This window comes from Diabrotica virgifera, chromosome 8 (assembly GCF_917563875.1).
Source record: "Diabrotica virgifera virgifera chromosome 8, PGI_DIABVI_V3a".
NCBI lineage: Eukaryota > Metazoa > Arthropoda > Insecta > Coleoptera > Chrysomelidae > Diabrotica > Diabrotica virgifera.
Window position 1 is genome coordinate 111,877,891 of NC_065450.1, and position 20,735 is coordinate 111,898,625.

Below are 20,735 nucleotides of genomic sequence, written 5' to 3' on the forward strand. Positions count from 1 at the left end.
ATTGATGCAACTGGACTATTCGGGGGTTTTTTAAGGTGGTTCAATACGAATCTGCCATCAGAACAGACCACTGGATCACCTGGTGCCCAAGGTCACGGCAAGGGACGTCATCTTCTGGGGTTTCGAGGGTTTTCGGTATCAAATTGGTGCAAACGGATTACTCGGGGGGTTTTTAAGGTCGCTAAACACGAATATACCATCAGAATAGACCACCGGATTACCTGGTGCGCAATGTCACTGCAAGGGACGTCATCTTCTTGAGTTTCGAGGGCTTTCGGTATTAAATTAATGCAAATGGATTAGTTACGGGTTTTTGGGGTCGCCAAACACGAATATGCGATCAGAATTGAACTCCGGAGAACCTGGTGCCAAAGATGGCTACTAAGGCACGTAATCTTTTGGAGTTTCGAGTGTTTGCGGCAATAAATTGATGTAAACGGATTACTCACTGGTTTTTTGGGGTCGGTAAACACGAATATGTCATCAAAACTGAGCTCCGGAGTACCTGGTGCCGAGGATCGCTACTAGGATACGTCATCTTCTGGGGTTTCGAAGATTCTCTGCATTTAATTGATGCAAATGGATTACTGGAGGGTTTTTGAGGTTGCTAAACACGAATATGCCATCAGAATCGACACCTTGTGCACCTGGTGCCCAAGGTCACTGCAAGAGACGTCATCTTCTGAAGTTTTGAGGGATTTCGGCATTAAATTGATGAAAATGGATTACTCGGGGTTTTTTTAAAGTCGTTAAACTTGAACATGCGATCAAGACAGACCATCGTAGCACCTGGTACCCGCGGTCACTGCAAGGGGCGCCATCCTCGGAGAGGTTTTTCGGTACTATATTGACGCAAACCGATTACTTATAGGCTTTTGGGGTTGCTGAACACGAATATGCGATCAGAACAGACACCGGACCAGCTGGTACCTAGGGCACGCCATCTTCTTGAGTTTCGAAAGTTTTCGGTACTAAATGAATTCAAACGGATTTCTAATGGCTTTTTGGTATTGCTGAATACGAATACGCCGTTAGAACACACACTGGAGCACCCGGTGCCCAAGGCACGTTATCTTCTGAAGTTGCGTGAGTTTTCGGTATAAAACTCATACAAACAAAGTACTTCTGGGTTTTTGGGGTTGGTGAACACGAGTATGACGTAGATGAAGGATTCTGGAATATCTAGTGATCATGATGATCAATAATAACGCCAACGCATAATAACATTGTCATAATAGAATATAGTAAATCGATCTGGAAATAAATAAAGAAAAAATATTGTCAGATATAAATAAAGTATTTATAAATTTTATATATACATAAGTAAGAAAATTGAATAGCACAGTCAGTCCCTTGCAGTGACCATGGTCACCAGGTGCCCCATGGGTCTGTTCTAATGGCATATTCGTGTTTGGCGACCTCAAAAACCCACCGAGTAAATCATTTGCATCCATTTTAAGCCGAAAACCCTCGAAAATCCAGAAGATGACGTCCATTGCAGTGACCTTGGGCACCAGGTGATCAAGAGGTCTATTCTGATGGCATATTCGTGTGTAACTACCTCAAAAACCCCCTGAATAGTCCAGTTGCATCAATTTAGTGCCGAAATCCCTCAAAACTCCAGAAGATGACGTGCCTTAGTAGCGACCCTGGGCACTAGGTACTCCGGAGGTCAATTCTGATGACATATTCGTATTTAGTGACCCCTAAAACCCGTGAGTAATCCGTTTGCATCGATTTAATGCCGAAAATCATCGAAACTCCAGAGGATGACGTCTTTTGCCATGACCTTGAGCACCAGGTGATCCAGAGGTCAGTTCTGATGGCGTAATCGTATTCAGTGACCCCAAAAACCCCCTAGATAATAAATTTTGTTCCTTAGTATACTGATTTTGACTTTATTTTTATATTTATGCAATTTTGGATGCATTTTATGCACTTTACAGTGCAGTTATGCATTTCCACCCATTTTTAAATAATAGACTTTTTTCCTGACGTCATCCTGAACATAATGCAAAAAACTGCAAGTCTCTAGGTGCTGTATTTAAAAAATTATTTATTTTGTGCTAAATGCCTTGGTCTATGATAATCCCCAACGATTCCTTCTGTGCACGTTTTGGTTCTTTCTAGCAGGATGTTTGCGAGTACTTTGTAGGTGGTATTAAGGAGTGTTATTCTCCGGTAGTTAATAAATTGCTTTTTGTTTCCTTTTTTGTAGATTGGTACAAAAACCCCTTGGTTTCTTTCCATTCATCTGGCATTGTTTTCTTCTTCTTGGCGAGAAGAAATCAAGATATTAACATTGAAAAAATCATCATGTTATGAATCATGAATACTGATTTCAGAACATAGGTCTCCATCAACTCTTTCCATCTATCTCTGTCTTATGCGTCTTGTAACCAGTTACTGATAATACGCTTCAGATGGTCAGTCCTTTTGGTTGGTGGGCGTCCTCTGCTCCTTAGTGTTTCTCGTCGTGGCCTCCATTCGATAATACGTTTTGTCCATCGGTTGTCTGATAATCTGGCGACGAGACCTGCCCAATTCCACTTAAACGATGTGATTATTTGGATAGAGTTGTTTGTTACACGATGTTGTTTTGTTCTACGACGTATTTATTTATCTGGGGCTCAATCTTTTAAAGAGACACCTAACATATGGCGCTCCAGAGGCCTCTGAGTCACGAGGATCTTGTTCACTACCTTTCTGTAAGTGTTAATGTTTCCGTTCCATATGGAATACACTCTGCGTGTGTACAAGTAATACACACTACTCAAAAATTTTCCTTTTGAGGCATATGAATAAGTTTAATTTACCAAACGCTGTCCAAGTTAATCTTATGTGCTTCTGGTGGAGCTCACATGTCACATGTCTGTTTATTAATAATTATTGACCTTCTCTCCATTTACGTGATACCATACTCGTTCAAATCTTACGTTCTAAATGTGTCGTGGATAACTTTGGAAAGACGGTGTCTCATTGTCGTACTCCTCGCTGCATACAGAATTTATTTGTTTTTTGTTCAGGGAGTCTTACACTAGCCGTAGCATTTTGGTAGATATATTATGTTAGTATAGCGGGGGTCTATTTGGCATTCTGTCAATGCTTTTAACATTTTCTGCTGGCTTATGATATCGATTGCTTTCTCGTAGTCCACATTCTGCAGACTTCTTTATCACTTCAGTTCTTTGTCACTAGTAAGTGGCGTTAGTGGTGTATCCCTATCTACATAAATCCAGCTTGTTCTCTAATCTGATAAAAGTCTAACAGCCTCCAGTCTTTTTTTGATAATTATTGTAAAGACTGATATGTTTTTTACACACTTATGAAAACTAAACGACTGGAAAAAGAAAAGTATTTTTGAAGTGCCATCTTCAGAGCTATGGTCAAATATTTAAGGACCACTATAAAGAAAGGGATCCCATTTTTTGTATTAAAAAAAATTGTGAAAAAATTCCTTATGTACCTTTTGAAAACTTGGTTGAGGTTGAATTTTAAATTTAAAAAGTTGTAAAAAAGGTTAAAAAACATTCAGAATAGCACATGAGACTTTTACATGGGTATTCTGCGAGTTGCTTCTAATTAAAATGGTGGGTTTTTGAACCCTACCATGATGAAAAATTAAATGTGTTTTATATGTTGCTTGAGATTGATATCTCTCTCCCCAGATAAATAAAATTTATTGTTTGTTCTATTACCTTCTTCTTATTCACGTACCTTATCAGAATTATCCGACGTTGGCGAACACCGTTGAACACCGCTTCTTGATCTTCTACAATATGGAATAATTATCCTGCATTTGATATCTGAGTCCATTTACGAATGTTTTTTAACGAAGAAACTTGTTTTCTTCCTGCACCTCTACGGCCCTCTATTCTCCTTTAAGAATCAGCTGTAATATTTTATATCGATTTACCCTCACTATATGTCCCAGATAAGACATTTTCCGGTGTTTAACAGTCTTTAGCAGTTCTCTATCTTTGTTAACCCTCCTTAGTACTTCTTCATTAGTTTTTCTTGCTGTCCAAGGTATCTTCAGCATCCGTCTATGAATCCACAATTCTAATGCTTCAAATCTGTTCATGATCGATAATTTTAGCGTCTACACTTCTGCAGTACCGACCAAACATAGCACTTAACTATTCTTTGTCTTAGTTCCAAACTACGATAATTATTGCAAAGAAATGACTTCATTTTCATAAAAGTAGTTTTAGTCATTGCTATTGTGCGTTTTATTTCTATGTCTGATCTCTCAACTTGGACTCCATTTAATTAAAGCTCTGCAGCTGGATGTGGATCACGTCTAAAACTAAAAATTTGGTTTCATTGGAGTTTATTTTCTTGTGAAACACGGAGTTGGAGTTTCTTGTGAACACGATCAAGCAGAATTTGAAGACCTTCAATATTATTTGACAGCATTAGTGTATCGTCCGCGTATCTGATCACATTAAGCAGTTCCCCGTCTATTTTTATTCCATATGGCTATCTCTCAAGTGTCTTTAAATAACTGGTCCGAGTAAACATTAAACAATGTTGGCGACAAAATACAACCTTGTCTGACTTCTCGTTGTATGGGTATACGATAGCAGTTTGATTCCATTACACGAATATCTTTGTCATCTATTCCTATATTTTTCAGCATCTGCATTAATTTTATATGCTGTATATACATCTTTTTTTGGTCACGGCATTTTTTTTTAGTCTGTTAGTTACTCCATTGTTAGTAAAAATAACTCGAGTTTTTAATCTTATGCACTACTTACATAATATATTTATAATTTTCAATACAAGAAATATTAGTATTAAACTAAAGGTTTTTGATACAACTTTTAACTATATCAGTTGTTAATTTTCTCAATGAAAATTATTTATTGGTCCACTTTTTTTTGTTGAAAAATGTCTATTCAAATTTTTATGCCATGAACTAATATATACTGTTATATTCCTATTTGATAGGAGAATTAAAATTTATAATTATAAGCAAAATTCAAATTAATATAAAAGATCTTCAATTTTCTCAGCCACGGGCATGTAAATTTAGAACAACCTGTATACAACAAATTATTATATTTAGTTTTTAAGAAAGTGATTCGAAGAAGTGTACGAAACTCGGTAACAATGCGCCTAAGATACAGAGGCGGATTTGAAGATTTGCCGCCCCTGGGCTATCTACAAATTGCCGCCCCCCCCCCCTCCCCCCGGGAACCATGTAGGATTACCTCGGTACCGTGATGGACCGACGCGACGTTGCGTCGGCGGCGGCGAGGCGGCCACGCTAAGCTTGTAGTAAGCTCAAATAACATAGGTTGAACTGTCAACATTGAAGTTACGCTTCTTATAGTTGCAGTTATTGTTTTTACCATAAAGTATGATAACGTATGTTCCAACATTTTTATCAACTGGCAATTTATTAAAAAGATCATGAATTAATCGAAAAATTCCTGTTGGATTTAATCAATAGATTTAAGAAGATGTATTTAGGAATTTCAATACAATTAGAATACTTAGACTTAGAATTAAGGTCATCTAAAATTTATTATTTTGTAATTTGCACGTATTAAATTAAAAATTAAAATACTAAAAAGGAAACGGGAGAAAATGAAATTCTGGACGATAATTAATTGAGTTGTAATTCTTATAGTGTATTAAATAAAACTCACATTCATTACAAGGTCATACATCAAAAAGTCAGCCTAACAAATAAAAGAGACGTGTTTTCCTAATTTTCCTACCAAATACGTCATTCAGAAAGTTGCCTATTTGCTAAGCATTAAATCGTATCAAAAAAACAAATATTCATTTCAAATAGTATAACAAAAGAGATACATATATTCCTACCAGATACGACCTAACCGATTACTGTAACAATTTCCCCTAAACATCACATTATAAAAGTAACTCCTTATTTTGCACAACGTTGCATGGACGAAGTTCACATGAAACAATTTACTTCAAAACTTTTTCCTTCTTGACTGATTAGCTGCAAACAAATCGATGATGTCATCATAATTTATTTTTTTTTGTCATATCGGATTCGATTGACAAAACTGCCGACCAATTCAAACGATCATGTGACATTGTTGACCTCAAGTAGTTCTTTATCCTACGGAGTACGGAAAAAGATCTTTTAGCCGAGCAGTTAGATGCTGGCATTGTAGAAAATATCCTTAGGGCAATGTTAACGTATGGATACAAATCTTGCAGATCGTTATCATAAAGAAGCTCGCAAAAAGTGGGGAATGTCTTTGGGCGATCTTCTTTGTCGATGGTTTTAATGAATCCAAAGAAATGTAGACATTCATTGCCGAATTCTTCCGCATCTGGCAAATCATTAGGATATTCTTTGCTCAACCTCGCTGCATTATCTTTTATGTCATTACTGTTCATAGTTGCTCCACTGATTAAAAAATCAAATCTTGCGCTAAGCAAACTGTACACTTCCTTTCTTCTGGTCAATTCGGATATGAGCCTGTCAACGATGACGAGATAAGTGTTGGTTTTAAATGCAATTCCACCACTGAGCTCAGTTTCATTATCTCTGGTTTCGCCCGCTAAAAGCTTTCGTTTCTTTTTTCTTCTGGTCTGGTCTTCGTACTCAGCAATACCAGCCTTCTCAAGGGCTCCATTTTCATAGATTTCAAACTCATCTCGAATACTGTTAACATATTCTATTAATGACTCATAGAGTTTTGCGACAGTTGATAGGTCGACGTATGTTGACTGTAGCTTTTTACTTGTCAGGTTGAACCTAGATAACAAGTCTCCCCACAAAATAGAGAGAATCGCTGTTTCTAGCCGTTGTATTTGCTGAAGGTATCCAGAAACTTCACATCTTGTTTTAGGTTTCTCATTCTCATCATTTGATATGACGGTGAGTGCCTCAATTACTTCATTCCAGTCTCTGTTAAGGCTTTGACAAGCATCATCACGTGCGGACCAACGAGTGTCTGATAATTTCTTTAAACTAACATTCTCTTTTTTCACCAATAATTCTTTCAATATTTCCCATCGCTTGGTAGAGCTTGTGAAAAAAACGTAAAGGTTTTGAAGAAGTAAGAAGAAATTAGTACTTTCTGTACAACAGCTGGCAGCGTTGTCTCCAACTAAATTAAGAGAGTGTGCAGAGCATGGAGTATACATGGCAGAAGGGCTAACCTCACGAATCCTGGCTTGTAAGCCAGTATACCTACCGGACATATTCGATGCATTATCCAATGGCTGACCCCTACAGTTTTCAATATCAATTTCATTTTCGGCCAGAACTTTAATAACTGCATCAAACAGAGCTTCTGATCTGTGGCCAACTGATGAAAGAAAACAAAGAAATCTTTCAACGGACTTTCCGTTAGGTAACACATACCGAAGGACTATTGCGAGTTGGTCTGTATGCGTAATATCTGGGCTAGAATCTACAATAATAGAAAAATATTTCGCTACTTTAACTTCTTCTACTATTTCTTTCACGACTTTATGGGCCATTAGTTTTACAAACTCTTCATAAGTAGTCGAGGATAAATATGAAGTATGACCCTGTCCGGGATTTCCATATTTAGCGATGTGCTCAGCTATGAATGGGTCAAATTCGGCAATCAATTCTAGACACAAGATGAAATTGCCACTGTTTGACAATGACCCGAATTTCTCATCGTGCCCTCTTAAAGGAAGACCTGCAGCTGCTAGGGATTTAACTACTGCAACCACTCTCTTCAGTACATTGCGCCAGTAGTTTTGCTCGTCTTCAATTTGACTGGTGAGCAGTGATTGTATTCCCTTTGATGACATCCTGGTTTTCATTACCAATACACATGTTTTGTGGTCAGAGGAATTTTCATGCGATTTCAAAATGTCATTGCCATGCTTCCAGTCATCACAACCTTCTTTCGCAAGTTTTCTTGTGCCACCAAATAATTGGCAGGGAACACAATACAATTTGCCACTGCTCTCGGAATACATCAAGTAGGATCTTTTCATCTCTTTGCCGTTTATCAGCTTTGTTTTCAGAAGGGACTTAGATAAATATCGATTTTGCCCTCCAATTAATCTTTTTGACCGTGATAAATCCATTTCATCTATGTTTTGGTTGATTCCTCTCGTAACCACATATTCACGAGTACGGTCATTTATCTCCCACAAAGCTGGGTCATCCACAATTTTAACATCCAAAGGATACGGTATCACCTTATCTTCATTTGAAGACCGTGATGAGGATGGACGCTCTGGTTCCTTAATCGATGCTTCAGCGTCATTAAGAGCATCATCACCTTCTTTTACGTGAGTCTGACCATAATTAGGCCTACCACTACCGCACGGAGTGACATTGTCGTCGGTAGGAGTACATTTTAAGTTTTCATCTTGAGAGTTGCTTTTCTTAAAAAAATTTGATATCTTTGCGGTTTTTTCTACTACTTCTCTTTGTTTTTCCAGTTTTTTCTGAGCTTCGTTTCGGTAGCCAGAACCACTCAATCGTTTCCGCCCATCACTCATCGTTAATATTTTCTGAAAATAAAATATTTCTGTAGTATAAAGTATTTCTGTAGTAGAAAAAGTATAAATAGTTTAGGATGTTATGTCTACAAAAATAATTGATTAATTACATAACACAAAACTAAGAACTTCAATTTTAACTGTTAAAAACAAATGTAAAGAAAAAATGGAAACTATTCTGAAGGACTACTTTAAGCACTATGTAGTAACGTATGTTTTACAAGGTTTATTAATTATCCAAGAGCGGGACTCTACTGTAGGCCTACTGCCTGGGTTTTATAAAGGTTTTATACGAGCACGGTTGTTACTGGATCACGTACAGTTCGCCCAAAGTATCTGTGCACTTGACTGTAACAGCTGTAATAACATTAGTTAAATGGAGAGTGGGCTCTTTTCTAAAAACATTAGTTATTGGTTCCTTCTGCTGTCATCACAACACGACCTTAAAGTTTTAGGCAGCCGATGAAAAACATGTCTACTGAGGACGATAGAGAGAAAAAACTGTTTATTTCCATTATTATTTGGCTTACACAGTTCTGTGTTGTTGTATGGAAATATTTTGAATGTTTTTTGAATGGCTAGTCATGTGCACAGATACTTTGGGCGAACTGTAATATATGAGCAAAAAAATCTTTTCATATAAATAAATTACTGTATAAATAAAAGACTTTACAAAAAAATATTTATACAAGTGGCCTGAAAATATGTGGTTAGGGTTAGAAGTTAAGCAGTTAGGACGACTTGATAAATTTCCCTTATAAGCTAATCAGAATAACGGGATAGCGCTTTTTGGTGTTTAAATCAAAAATGAAATAAAATGATTGTATACTAAACTCTTTGACTTACCTGTCTTATCTTCAATTAAAAGTATTTCAGAAAACAATACACTCATAAACTGTCACACATAACCTATAAAGTCAGAGTAAACCACCAACACAAACTGAACAACTGAACTGACTGATATCGGAAGCGCGGAGCGGCGGCGCGTGGCGTACGGTGGTTGCCAACCACTGTAGGGGGGGGGGGGCAGTGATAGTAAGGGAGGGGAGCGGCGACCTAGCCTGACGGCGCCGACGGGCGGCGGCGGGCTCGGCTACTTCAAACGATACCTCCAAACCTCAAAGCCTCAGAGCCCGTCGGCTGACTAGTTGCGCGCGGCGCGCGAATACTGTTGCGTCAAGGAACATACTATATTTCATTAACGTTACGTTAGAACTACAAAATAAATAGAATATATTAAGTGAATGATTTTTTTTTAATTCTAATTTACAAATTGTTATTTTACAAATTATTACAAGTATTTTTTCACATATTTTTAACTTTTTGAATAATTTTTTTTTATTTTTATCTAATTTTGCCGCCCCCTGAAATCTGCCGCCCTGGGCTATAGCCCATTCAGCCCTTATGTAAATCCAGCCCTGCTAAGATAAACAAGTTGAGTGACGCGGACCATTATAGTGTTTCGCGGAAGACTCGATCATTAGCCTACGCTAAATAAGACTCAGTGAAATAGATAATAGGTCATTAAGTTTTGTAAAAAGTAGAAAGTAAGTTTAAATTGGGAAATTATTATTTTTTCTTGAAATCCATTAAACATATTTAGAAAGATTAAAAGTTGGTATTGAGGAATACGGCGAATTAAAATTTGTGGTGGAATGTTGATTTTTGAATCTGGAAGGGATATTGAGAAAGTAGGGGATTGAATGAGGATGAGAGAGCAGAATGTTTTGAGCTGTCGAGAGGAGAAGTCCAGTGGTAGATGGTAGTGTACGAAGAGTGAAAAAGCCGGTAGTTCCGTGAGTGTTGAGTACCCAAGGGGAGCGAGAGGTAGGCCGAGTCGAGAGAAAAGAATCTCCTTGAGCAAAGAGTGTCCCGGTAGCTGATTGAAGTGGTTCGAAAAAGGTAGAACACGGCATCACGAGAAAAGCATGAACGAGAGCTATACGAGGTAGTTTTCAAAGGAGAACATTACTGGAGGCCTGGACGAGTTTTTCATCGCAACCAAGGGTAGGAGGAAACGGGTTTAGTGTGAGGACATTCGCAGTTCACCAGATAAAGGTCAGTCTCATTTGTCAGGACATGAATGTATGGGTTTTTGTATTAAATACCACATTAAAAATTGAAGAACATAATCGCTAATATCAGAAGATTTTCATCAAACTTAAATCAATTTGTTGCTAATAAATCCTAATAGTTTCATTATTAATTAAAAGTTTTAAATTGGAAACCAAAAGGAAATAAGATTCCCATTTTTAAATGTTTATATTAAATAAATATAAGATATAACAAATATTAAGCAGTAATTGCCATTTATATAAAATAAACAAAATATTGATTTATAATTGTAATCCATATGTGTGTATTATTTTATTTTTTTCCTATCCCGATTAGGAACCACTGAGAAATACTTAGAAGTCACGAAAGTAAGTAAGTAATTTATAATTCGCCCTGAGATTGAAAACATATTGGTATGTGATCTGGTTGATTAATTAGATTATCATTAATGCATTAATTAAATTAAATTACATATAAGAATATCATCACATATAAATAAATAAGATCACAACAATACAGTATGGTGCAAATGAAAGAAATAAATTCGTTATTTCGTAAACCGGCGACTTTAAGGAAAATCCCCGAAACAGGTCGATTTCAAATTTTTATGCCATGAAATAATATATACAGTATGGTGCAAATGAAAGAAATCAATTCGTTATTTCGTAAACCGGCGACTTTAAGGAAAATTCCCGAAACAGGTCGATTTTTATTTTTAAATTTTAATATTTTGAATAATATGGCATACTAGTGACGTCATCTATCTGGGCGTGATGACATAAGCTCATTTAAAAGGTGATTCAATTCTCTATTCAGTAATATAAACATTTACTTAATTATTTATAGAGGGTGTCCAAACTTTTTTAAATTTAATTATTTGACAAAAAAAGAAGAATGTATGTAATTTATTTAATTCAAAATAAAATAAATATGTATATTTGCGCCATACTGCATAGCTCAGTAAATTACCGTTTTGTAGTATAATTTTTAGGGTCAACTTCGAATTGCATGAAAATCTGGATTTAGGTTCTACTTACCCTCTACTTCAAAGTTGAACTTGTGCCGTTGATTGCTTTGACTTGGGGTAAAAGTCACCTCTTCTGGGGGTGAAAAACACAAGTTCAAAATAAGTCCGAAAATGGATAAATTGACTAATTCTAAGTAACTTTTGTTCTATAGAGTTTTTAAATTAAGTTAATACTTTTTGAATTATTTGCGAGTAAAAATTTTTATTTTTCAACAAAAAAACCACGTGTTTAGGCGGTTCTTCGCAAATAACTCAAAAAATAAGAATTTCATCGAAAAAATATCCTTAGCAAAACTGTAGCCCATAAAAAAATAGTGTATTAACAAAGTCTATAAACCCAGTGAAAGCAAAGTTGTAGCTCGTATAAAATATGTTCTTGTTCGTCAAATTCGAAATCGAATATTTCAACGTGAAATAACCAAATAATGAAGCAATTTTCGGGAAAGACTTATTAAATTTTTTTAAATTAATTAAAGAAATTTTTAATTTATTTTTTTTGTAAAAGTTTCTAGTTTCAAAACTAAGCGAGTTACGTTCAAAATAAAGTTGGCCCCTTTTTTTGGTGAAAAAAAAAAAATCGTGACAATATCCCCTGTTTAGCACCTTAAATAAAATTAATCATTACCATTTCACCATTTACTTTATATGTATGTGTATTATTTATACGATCTGTAAGTTTGACCGGTACAAAGTGCTTAGTTTTAAAAAAATTTGGTTTTATAGTAAAAAAAATTTTTCTAAAAATTTCGGAAAAATGCTCTTTTTTCAAAATAACTTATTGTTATAATACTTTCAAAAAAGTATTGACGATACGAAAAATCTCAAAGAGTAGAAAAATGTTTTACTTTTGTAAATATGCTAGTTTCATTTTGTTTTTCCGATAGACAAAAATTGGTTAAGAAATGGCTATTCAAAGTTGGCGTGTACTCGTGATTAGTGACTCGTTCAAGCCCCTCCAACAGTACTAAAAAAGGTACTTTAAACCGGTGAAACTCACAGATCTTATAGAAAATATATAAGTAAAATACATTGTTTGTAAAGCGATAACGATTAATTTTATTTGTGGTTCTAAATAGGGGAGATTTTCACGATTTTTTTTTTTACCAAAAAAAGGAGCCAACCTTATTTTAAGTCTAACTTGCTTAGTTTTGATGCTGGAAGCTTTTATAAATAATAAAAATAAAGCTTTTTTTAAACACGTTAAAAAAGGTTCAATGGGTTTTTCCAATGAAGTGCTTAATTTTTTGGTGCTTTCACGTTGACATATTCGATTTCGAATTTGACAAATAGGAACGTATAACTTTGCTTTTATTGGATAGACTTCATTAATGCACCACACTTTTTTGTTTTTCTATGAGCTACATTTTTACCAAGAATATTTTTTTCGGTAAAATACTCAGGTACTTTTTGAGTTATTGGCGAAAAACCGCCTGAGAAAACGTGATTTTCTTGTCGAAAAATAAACATTTTCAATCGCAAATAACTCGAAAATAGTGACTTTTTTAAAGAACACTATAGAACGAAAGTTGCTTAGAATTAGTCAATTTATCCATTTCCGGATTAATTTTAAACGCGCGTTTTTCACCCTCGAGAAGGGGTACTGTTATTTTCCAAGCAAAAGCAACCAAAGGTACAATTTCAACTTTGCTAATTGGGCATTTATTGGGCTAATACTTTTGTGCTACCTACAAGTTTGGTTACAAATGATTGCATACCGTTTAGTATTACATGTATATATTTTAAATCAGATAGTTTAGGATTTATGTAGGTATTTGAATAAGTCAAGATTTCCGACATACTCGGAAATTCTAGGCACGAAAAGCGTACTGAAATATTATGAATTTTAACTTGACAGTTATCATTTTGGGTCTTATATATCTTTTTTTAAATATTAGCACTAAGGGTATATTGCCAAAAACTGAAACATTTTAAAACTATGTATTATTACTGCTAGCAGATAATGGTTTTATTGTAAAATAATAATAATATTCTGCACTGCACAACTGCGAAGAAGATAAAATTGAGATATTTATTTACAAAATATGCTCAAAATATTCTCGAATTTAATAAATAATTAGTTTTATTAGAAAATATTGTACCCAAATATAATAGAAAATACAACTAGTCTTACTCTGTTTAAACAGAGGATTTCCCTAATCATGATATTTATATTTTACTTTATTTTAAATTTTAAGAATTAAAAAAGATAACATGGTCCGTGTTTTCTTCACATTGTGTCTTCTTCTTCTTTTTATGTAGACATGACTCTGTCTGTTTTTAAATGTGCCTCCAGTAAGTTGCCATTCTATCGTTTTCGTGTTCTTCCCACTGATCGTCTTCCTATACGTATCTCTCGCTGTCCTTACTATGTTTGTTGTCATTCGGCTTATCTGGTCGTTCCATTCTACTCTTATGTTTTTTACCCAGTTATTAATATTGTCCACCTTGCATCTCCGTCGTACATATGCACTTCTAGCTCTATCCCATAGTGTCTTACCATCGACTTTTCGAAGGGTTTCCATCTCTGCTGTTTGCAGCATTCTTTTTGTCCTTTCTGTATCAGGTCATGTTTCTGCCGTATATATCATTATTGGTCGGATGACTGTTTTATAAATTCTGCCTTTCACTTCTTTACCGATATTTTTAGTTCTCCATATTGTTTCATTAAGGCAACCTGCGGCTCTGTTTGCGTTGTTCATTTGATCTTACACTTCTGTTTCGAGCTTTCCGTAGCTAGATAGTGTGATGCCTAGATATTTAAATTTCATAACTTGTTCTATAATCTGACCCTCCAGCTCTAATTTACATCTTATTAGATTTGTTGTTATAACCATGCATGTGGTCTTTTTTGGGAAAATTAACATGTTAAATTTTCTAGCAGTTATATTAAATTGGTACATCATTCGTTGTAAATCATCTTTACTTTGAGAGATTAGTATTGCGTCGTCGGCATAGCAGATTATTTTAAGTTGTTTTTCTCCCATTTGGTATCTTTTTGTAGTTTTTACTTTTTTAATTATTTCATCCATGATCAAGTTAAACAATAGAGGACTCAGGGAGTCTCTCTGTCTTATCTCATTGCCAGCTTCAATTGGGTCAGTTAGTTCTTCATCTACTTTTACTTTAATTGTGTTGTTCTGGTAGATATTTTCGATCGTTTTAATTATTCCTAGGGGTACCTCTCTTGCGTACAATAAATTCATAACGTCCTTCAATTTAACCCTGTCAAATGCCTTCTTAAGGTCCACGAAACATAAGTATGCCGGTTTTTTGTATTCTAATGATTTCTCTTGAACCTGCCTCATTATAAATATAGCGTCGGTGCATGATCTTTCCGACCTAAAACCTTGTTGTTATTCTGCTAAAGTTATAATTTTATTCAGTTTGTTTGTTATCACTTTGGTCGTTAATTTTAGTGTTGTGTTTAATAAATTAATTTCTCTATAATTTTCCGGATCTGATTTTTTTCCCTTCTTGAAGCGAGGTATTATGATGCTTGATCTCCATTCTTGTTGTGTTCTGTTTTGTTCTAGGTATTGTTTTTTGAATCAGTTTTAATAGTTGTTTGGTCAGATCTTGTCCTCCGTACTTTAGGAGTTCATTCGATATTCTGTCCTCTCATGGTGATTTTCTATTTTTTAATTTCGTTAATACTTCCTTTACCTCTGCTTCTTCAATGCTTATTTCTTCGTTTGTTGTCACTTCAGAAGTTGGTGGTTCATTATCGTCACCTTTAGCAAATAGAGATCGAAAATAGTTTGCCCATTGAGTCGTATCGTAAAAATACTTCCATTTTATTGTTTGATAAAACCAATGATAAACCACCCAATGATAAAACTTAGTTATCACTGTTCACCACTGAAGCTGGTGAACATTTTTATCTTCTGTTTAATTTGTAGTCACTTCATCCAGAATTTTTATGTTTTATGTATATTTTTTGTTTTATTTATATTTGTGTAGTGAACTGTATGAGTAGAATTAAGAATGGGGGAAGTATAGCGATTGCACCATTTGATGCCAAAATGAGAAAACATAGGTTAAAATAAATCAGATAGGTTGAACGCTAATCATTCAACACAAAAAATTGCTGATTTGCAAGTTACTGGGAGGAGTAAGTGAGTGTAAATTCTAAAGACCAGAAAGACCAGAGAGTCCTAACAAAACTTCACAAAGTGGAGGGGATTCCATTACCGGAATAAAGAAACACAATTTGTAGGATTTCTGCAGGGGGTATAATGTCTCCATTACTATTCAATGTATATGATACAGTACGTAAATTGTTCGGCTGGACATAGGGATTATACATTGAGAGAATTGTGGCAACTGCGGTAACCTCTGTTAGTTGAAGCTTCTGTTCGAGTACGAGTTTTTGGTGTAATAGAGCTGTTAGAACGAATATAATGAGTGAGTTTTGAAGCAAGGCTGTCCATAAATAAATCGAAAACAAAGTTTATGATTAATGAGTTAATAATTTTACTTTAATTTTTAAAATATTTATTTTTAAAAACTAATTTCAAAACTAAACAGTTTTCCCATTTCCTTAGGCCAAAAATATTTAGCTACTACATTGTAATATTTTGACGTTTATTTGTGTCAGAGTTGTCAATTTTGAGGTTAATGCCCCTTAATGCTAACAACCATATTGTCATCAAGAGAGCTTAGTTGCCACAATTGTCTCAGTATAATACAATGTATGTATTTATGTATCTAAATATGTACAATGTATGTTCCCTATGTCCAGCTGAACGATTTACGTACTGTATATATGAAAGTAAAGGAATATTAATTAATGGAAGAACTATTAACAACATAAGATATGCAGATAACACAGTAACTATGGCAAGATCTGCTGAATAACTTTAACTACTACTAAAGAAGATAAGCCGTTTCTGTGAAAAATATGGACCAAAAATGAATACAAAAAGACTAAATATATATGATACTAACAAAGAAAATAAATATACAAACATGCATTTGAGAGATGTACCGATAGAAAGGGTTGGAAAATAAAAATATTTGTGAACCTATATTTCAGAGGAAAATAATGATCAAATAACAGAAATAAGTGCCAGGATAGACATAGCAATAAATGCGTTTGTAAAAATGAACACAATTCTTTGCAATAAAGACCTTAGATTATAACCGAGAATAAGACCACTGGATGTTACGTATTTCAATGAATCAATAACACATAAATGAGCTACAAGCATTTGAAATTTTGGTATTAGAGATGGATTCTTAGAAAAGTATGGACACTGAATAAATCGAACACAAACGTATTGCGAGAAATGGGCAAAGAATACGAAATAATAAAATCATATAAAAATAAGAAGTTTACAATATCTTATTCTTCTTTAAGTGTCTTGTTCTAGCAGAACATCGGCGATCAGTCGCATGATTTTTACTTTGTCCACAGCTGACCTAAATAGTTGCTCACTACATACCACTGGGCGGAGGTTCCTAAGCCAGGATGTTTTTCTGTGCCCAGGTCCTCGTTTTTCCTTATCTTTCCTTGGATAATTACATGTAGTATTTTATATTTCAGATTTCTCATCACGTGAGTAAAGTACTCTAGCTTTCTTCTTTTTATGATATTCAGTATTTCGTTGGATTTGTTACTCTATTCATCTACGATATCCTCAATATTCTGCGGTAAGCCCACATTTCAAAAGCCTCAATCCTCTTGATCACGTTCTTTCCGTGATGGTACATGCTTCCATTCCATAGAACAAAATGCTGAAAACATAGCACCTAATAAGCGTATTCTTAGTCCAGTACCGATATCTAATAGTAACAGTAAGACGAACAACTACTACTACATAAATATGCATACGGAATTTGGATGCTCAATTAAGTTGAACAGGAACGGATAAAGAGTCAGCAAAAGTGAAGTGAACATCAAGTCAAGCAGTCTAGGAGTAGTACAATGAGTCTAAAATTACGACATATCAAATAACAAAGAATGAGGTGGCCACAAATAATGCAAGTGAAAAAATATTACTAAGGCTGAGGACAAGAAAGAAAAGATTGGATAAGATAAACAGGAAAAATTTAGCGTGACTTACAGAAAGTAGGTGACTGGAACTGGAAAAGAGAATCAGAAGACAGAAATATATTAAGAAATAAAGACAGAAATACATAGATGGAGAAGTATCGTCAAGGACTTAACTGAAAAATAACGAACTATTTTAAATGTAACTTTTTCCCTTGGCACACGAGGCCTGTTGTGCATAGTAAATAAATTATTGGGAATTATTCATAATTTAAAATTTGTGTATATTTTGTTTTAACGTTAATTTTCAATAATAAAGTTATAAATAAACTTAGGGTAGGGGAGCCAAGCGGGGATTTTTGCAGTTACTCGAGCGCGTCAGATTATCACATGGGGAGAACCCTTGTACCCTGTAAATGTACTTCTGAAGCTATTTCCTTGTGGCATTTTTGTAATCAACTATTCTAAATGGGAAATAAGCCACAATTTAACTAAAAGAATGATTTTATTAACGTTTCGACGTCCACATCGGATGTCGTTGTCAAAATACAAATTTTTATTTAATAATATTTAAAAAAAAACCAATAATGTTTTTTTTTGTATTTTAACAACGACATCCGATGTAGACGTCGAAACGTTAATAAAATCATTTTTTTAGTTAAATTGTGGCTTATTTCCCATTTAGAATAGTTGATTAATGTAAATGTACCTCTACCATTTATTGGCTCTTAATACAGGAGAGTTCGTTAAGGGGGGTCCGAAAAAAACCTATCCTTAGAAAAACTGGAAATCGTTAGATTAAGATAACAGTAGATGAATAAGGCGGATTCTCGGCCACCCTAGAAAAAAGTGGTCCAGAATCGGTATGCCGATTGTCGGCCACCGTGGAAAAAAAAAGTGGTCCAGAATCGGTATGCCGATTCCCGGCCACCGTGGGAAAAAAGTGGTCCAGAATCGGTATGCCGATTCCCGGCCACCGTGGGAAAAAAGTGAGCCAGAATCGGTATGCCGATTCCCGCTCACGATGAGCCATCAGGGTCCTTGGCATCGATGGCTCGTTGAATGTACAAGAAGTAAAAGAAGCGACCAACAATGACCAGAGAGTCGTAAGAATATTGTTGATTTTGAAAAGGCAAGAGGTAGTGTATACATGTAAAGTACATGACAATGGCCATTCTGAAAGTTTATAAAAATGCTATACAATGATCATCATGACATGGCCCATTCTGAACATGTATAAAAATGTGAAATGCCATACGATCATTATATATATATATATATATATATATATATATATATATATATATATATACAATATATATATACAATGATCATCATGACATGGCCCATTCTGAACATGTATAAAAATGTGAAATGCCATACGATCATTGATACAATGATCATCATGACATGGCCCATTCTGAACATGTATAAAAATGTGAAATGCCATACGATCATTATATATATATATATATATATATATATATATATATATATATATATATATATATATATTGTTTATCAACATTCCGGATGTGGATGAGGAAAGGAAGTGCAGACGATATTTTTGCAACAACAGGAAACCGCTAAAGATATGACAAACCACAATGCTAGAAGTCCGGATGTAGTCAGATGATAACATGTAACCACAGATATTAGTATTATAAACTGTTATCAGTTTCCGGTAACCACAATAACATATTTTTACAGGAAATGTGTTATCGTGGTTAACGGAAAAAATATGTTATTGTGGTTAACGGAAAAATATGTTATTGCGGTTAACGGAAACTATTTTGTAAAAACAAATCCTTGACATGTGATCACGCTCTGCCTGCGTGGAGGGGTTCGCCTATAAATATAGAACCAAACAAGCATACAGCACAGTTGACATCTGAAAGTCTTACAGTAAGTCATAACATAAGTTCGCAGTGCAGTGAAAATAGTGAATCAAGGTAAGCTATTTGTGCTGTTTATTTTTTTAAATATGTATTTGTGAATGTATTGTGTACCTGTTTTCATTTGTTAAATATTTTTATGTATTTATTATATCCTTTTCCATCGTTCAAAACATTTCCCAGCCGCTATTTTTTATAAGCATTATTTTCCTCTTTTCGTTTTTTGATTTCACGTAGTATAGTGTCCCTCTCTTTTCATATTCTGATTTCATTCAGTATTTTATTTAAAAAATGTTTACTTTTTCGACTTCATGTAGCATCTAACATAATTCACAGCTTTTCTCTCTCCTAATCGTTTAATGCATCTCCACATTTTCGTTTAAAAAAAATAGAGAAAAATAGAAAGTTTTCGTATTTTTGCAGATGGATCTAACCAAAATAAACAAATTCTCGCTTATTGCAGAGAGAAAGCCAGTTCAAAATTTGAGGGACCTACCTGTCGGCACTGCATTTATAATTTACTCAGCGAAAATAGTAAAAAGCAAGTTTGGGGAGGTTGTATTGCTTGAACTAGAAGAAAGCGTGGTTTTCCTACCGGACAGAGTGACAGCAGACTATAAGCCATTTGTGCAAGAATTTTCTAGCCAAAAATATTCCCTAGTCTACAAAGGCGTCATCAATATTGGAAAGCAACATCCTGCATCATCTTTTGAAGTTATTGAAAAGTAGAAGCAGTACACCATCCGGACAACAGTCTAGCTTTAGAGGTATGTACTCTTCGTTCTTTTTGCTAAATATTTTATTCTTTCAATTCTCTTTTGCTAAATATTTTTGCTAATTATTTTCCAATTCCGTTTTTGTAATGTATTTCATGCTATCTTGCAAAATAGTTTATTTTCCCATTCTCTTTTTGTCAATTATCTTTTCTCCATCTCAGACGGATCTTGTCAATTTATTTATTTTTCCATTCTATTTTTTGACAATTATTATTTTTCATTTCAATTTTGTCATGTATTTTGTTCTATATTGCTAATTATTTTTGCGAAATATGTGTGCTATTAATTTTATTCTTACAATTCTGTTATGTTATATAGATTATTCTTCAATTATTTTCTTATCAATTATCTTCTTCTATTCAATGTTTGTCAAGTATTTTATTCTGTGCTGGCAATTATTTCATGTTGAATGCATTAGACTAAAACAAATGTTATTGTAGGTACATCCGCTGTAAACTAACCCTCAGCAAAAACTTCAAGCTAGCAACAATCATCTGGAACAACAT

General features: G+C 34.6%; 2 protein-coding genes across 2 annotated transcripts in view; one reads left to right on the forward strand and one right to left on the reverse strand.

The window, feature by feature from the left end:
* LOC114336545 (pseudouridine-5'-phosphate glycosidase-like) overlaps positions 1-20,735 on the forward strand; it is a 261,275-nt gene that overhangs the window by 212,793 nt on the left and 27,747 nt on the right. The gene's annotated exons all lie outside the window — the stretch shown is intronic.
* Positions 5,627-9,489, reverse strand: LOC126889510 (zinc finger MYM-type protein 1-like). Its single transcript, XM_050657852.1, has 2 exons — positions 9,331-9,489; positions 5,627-8,496 (listed from the first exon to the last, which is right to left on the reverse strand). The coding sequence occupies exon 2, from the start codon at positions 8,482-8,484 to the stop codon at positions 6,004-6,006; it is 2,481 nt and encodes an 826-aa protein (XP_050513809.1). The 5' UTR covers positions 8,485-8,496; positions 9,331-9,489; the 3' UTR covers positions 5,627-6,003.